Genomic DNA, 11,580 nt, shown 5'->3' on the forward strand with positions numbered 1-11,580 from the left:
GGAGGAGGACTTTGAAACAACGGCCAATTATCACTTCACTTCAGATTAGGCAGGAAGTGGTCAGCTTTGTTATTGCTGTTCCAGAGTTCGTGCTATCAAAGCGTCAACAATATGTCCAGAGCCCTCGTATTTCAGGATATGGACCTGCAAAGCCTGGATTGCCATCTTTGTTCCACTACTAATTAGGAGACCTATTTAATATGAAATCTCTAATGAGTCATCATGATAGGTAGCATATCCTGTCACTGCCTTCCTATGCTTTGCTTGAAAGTAAAGGAACTTGTGATGAATTCACATTATTTGCTGAACTATGACAGAATATTTAATATAATTCTACTGTGTGCTTAGTGCCGATGCTCATTTTCCAGCTGCCCTCAAAATTCTGCACTGCTTTCAACTCCATAATGCTCTCAGTGCCAAACAGGCAAAACAGGAAGCTGGACATGAGTGACACCACTTCCCAAAAGGTTGTCTTACATTCTTAACTGTTTACTTCCCAAATTCCTCCTCAGATATGAATAAAAACAGAAAGAAATGCCCATAAATTAACAATTATTTATTTACAAATCTTGAGACGGGAAGCTTGCGCCTCCTTTCTGGTAACCTTTAAGCACCCTTAAGACACAGATAAGGGTTTTACTGCCAAATGATAACATGATGGTTTTTATGGTGCGCTGTGAGCAGTGTTCATACTATCATATTAAACCATCTGGAGTCGACCCGTCTATCCGGGAAGCCATGAGAGGGGTGCCAATATGCATGGAGGGGGGATAGGAAGTGAATGTGCACCAACCCCCCCCCCCCAGGAAAGCTTCATCTCTGCACGCCAGTTGCACATCCTCTGGGCCATTTCAGTCAGCTCCACAGGAGGAAGCGGATGACTTGGGTGTCATATCAGTACTGACTTTCTCTCCTCTTGTTTCTCATCTATCATACATTTTTTTTCTTGAGCTTTGCAATTGTGCAACATGACATTTTGGAGGGTCAATGCAACTGATGGATGACTTTGATTAAGATATTCGAACCTCGCAGATTATCACTAGTGTTCATCATTATTAAGACAACACTTTACAAAATTTAATTTTAAATGAGAAGCCATGAATTCTTTAGATACTAAATATGCAGAGATTTCAGGGGTAGAATGTGTGGCTTTTTAATTTATTTTAGACTAAGAAAGTCACCGAAGCCCTTGCACTGTACTGTTGTGTTGTACAAAGACAGTAGGCGAAAACCTTGCTCTAAAAATGTTTTTCATTTGAAGGACGTGTAGTTGGAGTTTTATCTCTGTAAAGCTGCTCTGCTCTCTGTGCGGCTGGCTCAGTGCAGCACCATGCTCACCTTGCTCCTGGGCCCTCTCAGCTTGGTATCTATCCAGTGAGCCCACACAGTCCAACAACCATGTAGCCCAAGGATGCATTCAGCCTGAATTTAGAGTTTGCCTGCGATCTTCCGCCGCTGCATCTGGCTGAGGAGCTGACTGTTGCTGCTGGAGTTGTTTGTGCTTTATCTCCCTGCCCAGTCCAACTGCTGTCTGTGTCCCTCCCTCCTGCAGGCAGCCCCGAGGCCTTGGCAGCAGATAAGAGGAAGAGCCAACAGAAGCTCTGTTTTGAAAAGGAAAGGCTGTAAGGGTACCAACTATTTAGAAATATCACTCTCAAAGAGGCATCTTTCAAAAGATCTTATTTTGGGATATTTCATAGCATTCGTCATCATCTCTCCATCAGTTTACAAGTTAGTTGACTTATCTAATAATCCAAGAGCTCTGTGATGAAGACAAACTGATAGCGGGTAAAAAATAAACAAAACTAGAAGACAATGCAATAACCAGCTCAGTATGTGTACTAATAACTGTATTTGATCTTAGGTGATTTCAAAAGTGGTGGAAAGTAACTACATTTACTCAAGAACTGCACTGGTACTTGCACTTGTAACATTTCCCTTTCATTTATTTCTCCTCAAAACCATCTCAGAGGGGAATATTGCCCTTTTTACTTAACTATTTATCTGAAATCTGTCATTAGTACATTACATATTAAGATTATACATTAAAAAAACAACCATTTTTGATCAGTTTGCTCATGTTATAGCATGAGCTGCACAACAATACAGTAAAGTATAAATATACGAGGTGCAACATAGAAATGCTACTTACGTGTTCAGGAACCAGTTGTAATACTCATACATAACATAATAAATGCCATTTGTGCACAATGAGTAGTTTTAAGTGCATTTACATGACTTAAACTTCCAGATCTGAATAAATAAATAGATCATACTATTAGCAACCGTCTTAATTGTACCTATTGCATCATAGTTGCATAACTGTACCTATTGCAGCATAGTTGCATAATTGTACCTATTGCATCATTCAGTGTGATATGATTTGTATTGTGAAATCTCTGCATCTGCTAGTCATTTCATCACGTGATGCAACTTTTATATCTTGCATGTTGTTCGATATGTATCCGTTAATTCTACTTATGAGTACTGCTTTTTCCACTGTAAAAGCCTTGAATTAAAAAATCTACTTAAGACAAAAAAGTACACAAGTATTATCAGCAAAAAGTGGCCTGTTATATCAAAAGGAAAAGTACTGATTGTGGGGAATCACCTCTGTCAGGATGGTAAATTATGAAGCTGTCAAAGTTAAAGATATGCCTTTCATTTTTTTGTGCACATAAGTTATCATCTTGTGCAAAAAAAAAAAGATATATGGGGACTTTAGGGACTTTCCTGTTAGTTTTGTTGTAAATACTTGGTGACCTTATGTAGCCTATATAGCTTTGCACAATTCCAACCTGCGTAGCTCTAGTCAGCCGAGTAAATGAAACACCTGCTGTTATGCACCTGTAATCTAAAATTATGTATCATATTTTATAATCTTGCATATAAATTCAATGTTGGCTAACTGATGATATTAACCTTTAATAAAAGTAGCGAAGTAAAAAAGAACAATATTTCCTTCTGAGATGTAGGTTAGTGGAGTACCAAGTAACAAAATAGTATAAAGTACAATGCCATGTACTTGTACTTAACAGTTGAGTAAACATCCTATAGCTAGGCTTACTTTCCAGCACTGTTAAACCTTTGAAACCTGGACTGACATCACTTTTCTTGTGAAGCAGTCAGACGCCTTTTACAAGTATTTAACCTGTTGAACCCTGGGCACATTGGTTTAACGTCTTTTGAAAACATGGGGACAAAAGACAATGAGCAACTTGCCAAGAAATGTCCTGCAAATAAAGAATGACTTTAAAATGAGTTGATTTAGAAAATAATTTTAGAAAGCTAAGGAAATATTCAGAAAATACATATAAATATATTTCTAAATAATGTTACTGACTTACTATTTAAGGTAGGTTTAAGGTAAATCTCTTGTGCTTTCGTATTAACATCACCCCGGTCCCCAAGTCCCCCATGACCACCTTTTAAAAAAATGTTTTAAAAAATTAGTAATTTTCTTAAATGACTCAAAACTTCCTTGCAATTTTTTTGGTTATGTGTTTTCAGGTTGCTAAATGCCTCTTCTCTGTGTCTTTAAAAGACATCCAGCCAATTTGCAATGGTTTCAAAGGGTTAAAGACTCACCAGCCAGAGAGATTTGTTCCCTCTTTTTAACCCAAAAGCTATTATAATTCATGACGTATGGCAATAACTTACCCAGCCTATAACACATAAGTAAATTAGCCTATTTATTAACTTAAAAATCCTTTAAAAAGAATAACGTCTTTATCAGAAAGTGGTACTAAAAACTCTGTATAAATGATTTTTCAACACATTTTGTTCATCCCTGTTTTCATATGGGCAGTAATGAGACATACTGTAATTACTGAGAAAATACACGAGGCATGTACTAATTATAACATGCCACTCTTTATCTTTTGTCCTATCGGCACTTTGGTGAAGCAAAGCATATAATGAACTCATTAGTCTCAGTCACGACCTGAAAACTCCCCGGCTGACACAGAGCGCAGGCTGTGCTGTGTTTAGCTGTCGCTTTAAGACCGATTTCCCCCCATTGTCAAACAGTCGTGAGCAGGAAGAGGGAAACGAAAGCAGAGACCGAGGGGGCCCGACGTATTTAAACACGATGCTGCCGCTGCCGCACAATAACGGAGGAGCGCGTCTGCAGCCCGCTCACTTAAAAAACACGCACGGACACGGAGATCCCCGCGCGACCTTTTGATGATCGGATCGATGCTGTTTTAATTCAGAGAGCGGACAGTCCGCAAAGTCGCTGCAGGATGATGAATATACACTTGAGAGATATGGAAGTGTCACGGCGGGTTATTGCCTCAGGAAATGATGACAGTGTCCTCCATCATCGCTTAGCTGCTTAGAGCGAAACTGTCTTGTCTTGCGGCCATTTCCACGCCACTCTGCCGCATTTAATCTAAAGCACAGAAAAGCGCAAACAGGGGTCTCGTGGAGGCTGTGGGAGCAGGTGCAGCCCGTGTGGGCTTCACAGGTAGCCGGCTGTGGACTCTGAAACCTCATCTGGATCCGACTGGACATCAGATCAGACATGACATCCACTATAGAGAGGAAGACACTGGAAGCCAATGAGTAAGTAGCATAGGTGTAAACTGGCAATAATATCATTTCTGATAGGCTATTTTAAAAAAAAAGGACGCATCATCATTGTGACAGCCTAACTCATGTGCAATAACTGCAGATGGCTGATAACATGAGGTCAGGAGTCTCCTGCTGACAGGCAAGAAAAATGATATATCCAAAAGCAGATTGTCAAGGGTGTGTACACAGGGAGTAAAAACAGACCCTGGCAAGAAAAAGTTCATATGAAGTGCCCTGGAGGTACAATAGGCTGTGTAACTCTGCAGTCTGATTGTTGAAAATTATTATTATAGTTTTATCTATATTTCCTCAGGTATGAAGGCCAAACACAGCCAGCGGGTACATTCCCACAACATTGGCTATCGTTACCTACAAGTTGCAATAATGTTTTAAAGAAAACATTTTCATCTAATGCTGAAATAACGTTTTAAGGACTGACTAAGACGTAACACTTTAACTGCAACATTCTGAGGATGTTTTTGTGATGTTGAGAGCTGGCAGATTATTGAATGTTCTTTTTATAAAACGTTCCCACAATGTCACATGAGAATAAAGCCTAACCCTAATATCTTATTGAGGACTGAGATTACAGAACATTTTTTTATGAAAATGTAATGTAATGTGATAAGTTAACAAAAAAAACACATGCTAATTTTTAACATTTTTTAAATATTTATAGAGAATGTTGTCCGAACTTTAAGAAGAGCAATCTGGAAATTGCCGCTGAAAACATTACTAAAACACTGCACTGGTTGCACTGTGCTGTTCTCTTAACGTTTTAAGAACTAAAAGTTGCAAGCTGGGAAGATGCTGTGTATAAGAGCAGTGGGTCAGTAATAACAAATTGTGTATTAAACATTAGGTCACTATTCAAACACACAGAACTTCATTTTAAATTCTACTGGAATGATTAATTACCAAATTTATCTGGCTTTGACATAATGCAAAAGACATGTAGAATATTTAATTTTTTTTGAATGGTGTGTAGCCACAAAAAGTGGGGTCTTAGGTTTTAAATATTTCACTTAACAATCATATAGTTTCCATGAAGAGTTGAGCAAGTCGATACAGAAAATATTGTCACTGGTACCATAAGACAGTGTGGAATTAGATCATTTCTACAACAATTAATGACTCTTAGGGAGAAAGAAAAGGGACATTTTGAGGGGTTTATAAAGTGGCAGTTCTTTTGCAACTACAGGACTGAATTGAACAATATCCAATGGCTCCCTCAGGTGGACAGCAACAAACTGCAATTGTCCAAGTAACTCAAGGTGGACAGATTAGATTCAGTGGACAAATAAATGGCAAAACTAGATCATCTGGAAGTCGGAGCCTTAAACTCAATTATTTTGAAAAACTCAAAATATGAACAAATCAGCAAACGTTTTCCCATCGTATGCTATTCTAGATAAAATAGCAGCCTATTACATGAGTTGTGTAACTGAGAAAACAATAACTTGGTGTAGAATATTGGATTTTCTAATCAGTTTTCTTTCTTGTGTAGGGAGCCGGTGGACGAGGTCCTCCAGATGCCCCCGTCTCTGCTGACATGCGGTGGGTGTCAGCAGAGCATCGGTGACAGATTCTTCTTGAAGGCCATCGAGCAGTACTGGCATGAGGACTGTTTGAGCTGTGACCTGTGTGGCTGTCGACTGGGGGAGGTGGGCCGCCGGCTCTACTACAAGTTAGGAAGAAAACTATGTCGGAGAGACTACCTCAGGTTGGTCCGATGGTGTCTAAACATCACGATTTATTCATTTAGTTTTATGTGATTTGTGTAAATACGAGACACTGAAGTTTTTAAAAGATAAATCTCATAATATTCTATATTTATGTTATTGTAATAAAATCCGATGAAAAGACCAGCAAGTAAATGTAGACAAAGCCTGTTAAATATTCCTCTGCACCATTGTTGCGCTTGGTTACATGTCTCTTCTTTACACTTGGACTCATGTTTGTTTTAAATCGGTCGCATACAGTGCTGTAAATACACACTCGCACACCAAATGTGTTAATCTACAGCTGAAAATATTCCCCCTACAAATGTAGTTTTTACACTGGTTTGGGTTATACTTAAAAAAGATGACAGTGCCCAGGTGTTTGAGGTGTTTGTTTTTTAAAAGAATAAACTGTATATTGTTGACCTGTTTAAAAAGATTTACATCTTCAGTAAAAATTAGCTTTAGGTCGCGTGCCACAGACTGGATAACAAAGTCAGAAAGTTTTGAGAGACGCACAAACACATTGTTTGTGTTGGTTGTTTCAAGGGTTGTGTTGACAATAACAGAAATATAGAATAATGCCAGTCTTATCTTAAGTGTTAAAAATCACAGTAAATTATTGCACATTTTTTGACAATCACCACTTTTTCACATGCTGGACTGCTGATTAATTGTTTAACAGGTGCATTTTTATACCTATGCAGTAGATATAATGGGGAAACAGTCTGGCCCTTGGTATTTTAGATTTTGCAGGAAATTATACAATTGTGAATTATAGTCTAATGTTGTTGCCCTGTTTTTTAATGGTGCTGGGCCTCACTCATGATTTTTAATTAAAATTTCTTATTTTATTCCTAAATGCAATTGTGTTTATTCTAGTAACCACAAACTGGACCACAGAAATCTTGAGGCCAGTTAGTATTATTGTATGGTTTATGGTCTGGACTCAATAGATTCCTCAAATTTTCATGTTTTCTATCGTCTTTTCAGTATTATGCTCATATTTTCTCATCCATTCAGGCTTTTCGGTCAAGATGGTCTCTGTGCTTCGTGTGAAAAGAGGATTCGAGCGTTTGAGATGACGATGCGTGTGCGGGACAAGGTTTACCATCTGGAGTGCTTCAAGTGTGCCGCCTGCCAGAAGCATTTCTGCGTGGGTGACCGCTACCTGCTCATCAACTCAGACATTGTGTGTGAGCAGGACATCTTTGAGTGGACCAAACTCAACAGTAACAACATGGTTTAGCAGAATCTCTCACCCAACACGAAGGAGCGTCACCCTGCCTTTTCCCGCTGGCTTTAAAGGGAACAAATTGTTGATAAGCAGACTTTTTTTGCAGCCTGCGCAGGCCGTACGTATCACGCATCAGACATTCATATGGAATCATTTTTAAACTCAAAGAGAGGCTACATCTCTGCACTGCTCCCTGCTGCACCAGCAATAACAGAAGGCTTTTCATCTAAGTGCAAAAAATGCTTAAATACTGGAAATACTTGTAAATGCAATAATAGCTGTTTGTTATACACACTGGAATTTTAGAACTTGCAATGCATAGTAATGAACAAAAAAGTTGCTAGTTTCTTGCAGTCAAACACTGTTTCATCAGCTCAGTCTGGTCTGAAGCGTTAAATGAGAATTTCTGTAGCGTTTTATTTTATGTGTGCGTAATTTCCTGAGAATTTCCTGGGAAGAACTATGTATTTTGGTCCTAATTATAGGGAAAATAGAAACTTTGCTAAAGGAACTTCACCACTTCCAGTCCAAGTAATTATTCATTCATTACTGGAAGATTAATTCTTCATGTTCTTCAAGGATACTTTATTGTTATTCTGACCATGAAAACATGAAAGAACAAAATGCAGTACCCAGGTATCGGTGTAAAAAATAGCATTAAGTACTCAAATTGTGTATAGAATAAATAGATACCTATAAAAATAAATAATTAGCAATATTAAACCAGTGAAAACGCATTAGAATAAAAATTACATGCGTGCCTGTGGACAAATTTCACATTTTCACATTGCAGACTGTTTCTTTTTTACATGAACAGTTCTGTATTTTGCTCCAGGAAATTAGAGACTCAATTAGGAAATTGCAGACATGTAAAATGAAGCATTACCAGATTTTCATGCTATAAATGGAAAACAGTCAATTTTGAAAAATCCTGATCAGAATGATTGTACTGTGCTGCCAGGTTGAACTGGTGGCGCCCTCTAGTGATCGAGGGATTCCACGCAATACTAATTTTTCTGACTTTGGAGCTGTTTTCAGTGTCTTTTATAATTGTTACACCTCTCTGGAGATGCACCCAGGACTTTTGGGATATTTACTATTAAATAAATTACAGTTTAGAAAAACAGTGATCATCTATGGTGTGAGTGTCTTCCTGTCAGTTACAAAGAAACTTAAAGTCCATACATTCAAAGGAAAATTGTGATGGCCATCAACATACATACTACATACCAGCACTGGGCAAGTTTTAAGTATACTCAGTCAGTATGCAAATAAAACAATGCTGATTTTTGTGCGCACCCAGTTTATTCAGGCCTCAAAGGTTTAAATGCTTGTGACACAGACCTTTACGCAGCACAAGAAAGCTGATGTCGATCCAGGTTTCAAAGGGTTAATGGCCTTTGCACTGCACACATAGTGTGAAAAAATAATGTACAAAGCAGCGTATGTTGATTTCTTGGACACAAAATGCAAATATACTAAAAAGATTAGCACATAGCATATGCTCAGTGTAATTAGTGAATATCAAATTGAGAAACAGTTATGAGCTTTAAGAGTATGAAGAAAAACATAGTGGGTGTGTGTTTAACAGAATAACAGTAGACGCTTCTGATGAGGCAGCGCCCTATTCTTTACACTGGTTTTAGCCACAAGAGGTCACTAAAAGATTAATAAATTCCAACCATAAAATGACTTGTAGTTCACTGAGTTAAGGTTGTTTTAGACAGGTCATAGGGAGCTGCTGAAAACTGTTAAATATTAAAAACCTATTATGTGATGCAGATTTTTCTCATAACAAACTCTTGGCAGGGCCAAAAGAGAGAATGCATCATAGAGAGAGAAACAGAAGAAATTGATGCTAATGAAGTCATGATGTTTTGGGCTGTAACACTGACTGTCTCTGGCTTTTCCCTCCTCACTGTCTTGTCTTCAAAGCTGGTACCCCTCACAGTGTTTCTGCTCTCTTCTTTATGTCTGCCAGCTGTCAACTATACTCTGAACTGGCCACAAGGCGTGCTCCTCCAGTGCCATCCCACAAACTCCTGCCATCCCCAGTTATCTTTACAGCTATAACATCAATAATTGAATCCATGGATTGCTCTTGCGTGTGAGGTTGGGAACAAAGGCGCCTGACAACACTGTATTAGTGGGTGAGAGAAATGGGCTTAACTGACATTAATAAGTGGGTGAAAAATGTAACCGGGAAACAATTTGCAAGAAAGACAAAAGGGGAGACAAAAAGAGGGTAACGGCAGGGCACAGAAGCTCCAGCATGGTGTCTTTGGCACGGCCTGACAGTTTTTCACAGCAAGGGGAATGAAGGAACAGATAGAGTTAAAAAACCCACCCAGGCTGAGATGACGCTTTTGCTGAAAGAGATACTTATGGGGAAACTAACGAGTTTTCCCACAATAGAGATGGGAATATAGTGTATAGGCACACAGAGGGATACTGGGCCTGTGCTCATTTGGAGGTCTGCAGATTGAAGAATCGTCAGTGTGGCATTAAGCAATGCTTGAGGAATGGCTGCAAAGAAAAAACTACTACACGGTGGTCTCAACAACAAATCAGCTCCATACTGAACACCAGGCTTAAGATGTGTGTGGATAAATAACATAGTAACAACGAAAAGTATTGGAAACCGCTCAGTAGTAAAACGTCCACAATGCTGGTGACATAGTACTGTTAAGCCCTGTGTTTTTGTTGACACTGGCTTTATTTCTTCATAGTTTGGAGTCTCATAAACATCAAAGCTGTGTATATGAATAATAATTACAAAACCACAATTTTTCCCCCCTTCAGATATTCTTTTCTTCTGACTGCATTTAAAACTAAATATGTAGCAAAGTTGTAACCCTTCTCTTTGCCACAAACTCGGCCTATACATTTAATAAATGTGACAAAATACAGAAATGACAACTAAGCATTGTTTTTGCACCAAATATGGAATTTACTATTTAAAAGAAACAATGCGTAGGATTAAAATCTAGCGGTGAGAATTGCAACCAGCTGATTGGTCCTATCTGCCCAGTCAGTCTAAACTCTTTGACGAGTAAAATTAATTTTCGTTCAAAGGTGCAATTCACTGTAAGACACTGCAATTTTAGTAATTAATAGTAGATATGGGAAGTGGAGACAAAAGTGGTAAATTGAAGCTATGCTATGTGTGCCTGCCGCAGCGCTTGTACTACATGCCACCCCTGCATTAGTCAGTGCCCCATTTGGGCCACCCCAATAAAAAACAAAAAAGACTCTGGACATGCCACTGGCTGAAACTCCTCCCATGTGCCAAGTGTGAACTCATCTTAAGATCCTGAGGGCTTTTATTAGGAGCTGAATGATCTTCAGAGGTCTCTTCCTCTCAAAAAAAAAAAAAACAACCTGATGATTTAAACTGGTAACAACATTGAATCAAGCAGTGTCACACTTTAATAAAAATCTGTGTTTTTCTGATGCTGCTCAGTGAAAAGAGGCCGACGCAAATATATAAAAATGCGAAAGGCCCTACCTAGAGTCTATGTTAGGTTACATCGTTCTGGGCTACTTTAGAAAACATGGTGGTGCAACATTATGGTGATGACAAGGACTCGTTCCCTATATAGATTATAAACAGCTCATTCAAAGGTACGTAGTTCGTAAGTTCTTATTTTCAAGTGATTATAGGCTAAATAAACATACTTTATACCCAAGGTGCCATGAGAATTAACCTTAATGGTGCTTACCATGACATGAAACCTTGTACAGACATCTGTAATACTCAGAGGATGAGTCCTAACAACTTTGGTGATCCTTTAAACACCCATCATCTGGTTAAACTTAAAATTTGTTCAATACTTTTGGCACTAAATACCTGCTAAACTAACATTCCCATAAGCCTCAGCTATAACTTGTGATTACTTCTAATTGTAAACATGATATCATTGTAAACTGTGACGTGTTAACATTTATTTAACAATTTAGACTTCTATTTTAAAGCCTCGATTTTGGCATTTCTGCCATTGACATCTTGGAGCCAGAGGTGAACATATTTGGACATGATGGTGGAGC

The 11,580-nt window shown here is 38.5% G+C and overlaps 1 protein-coding gene across 1 annotated transcript; it reads left to right on the plus strand.

Annotated features, from left to right (window-relative positions):
- The first annotated feature begins 4,029 nt into the window (after window positions 1-4,029).
- lmo2 (LIM domain only 2 (rhombotin-like 1)) lies at window positions 4,030-8,663 on the plus strand. The gene is made up of 3 exons (XM_042496229.2): window positions 4,030-4,566; window positions 6,083-6,298; window positions 7,320-8,663. Exons 1-3 carry the CDS (start codon window positions 4,526-4,528, stop codon window positions 7,543-7,545), a joined length of 483 nt encoding a protein of 160 aa, XP_042352163.1. The 5' UTR covers window positions 4,030-4,525; the 3' UTR covers window positions 7,546-8,663.
- Window positions 8,664-11,580: the final 2,917 nt, after the last annotated feature.

The sequence above is a fragment of the Plectropomus leopardus genome, chromosome 7 (genome assembly GCF_026936395.1).
Source record: "Plectropomus leopardus strain MGB_pleo_1.0 chromosome 7, ASM2693639v1, whole genome shotgun sequence".
NCBI classification, from domain to species: Eukaryota; Metazoa; Chordata; class Actinopteri; order Perciformes; family Serranidae; genus Plectropomus; species Plectropomus leopardus.

Bases quoted from the DNA above. Each gene is read 5' to 3' on its own strand.
- lmo2 (XM_042496229.2), top strand. From the start codon at position 4,526: ATGACATCCACTATAGAGAGGAAGACACTGGAAGCCAATGA. The intron at 4,567-6,082 runs GTAAGTAGCATA...TTTCTTGTGTAG, and splicing joins AAGACACTGGAAGCCAATGA to GGAGCCGGTGGACGAGGTCC. The intron at 6,299-7,319 runs GTTGGTCCGATG...TCATCCATTCAG, and splicing joins TGTCGGAGAGACTACCTCAG to GCTTTTCGGTCAAGATGGTC.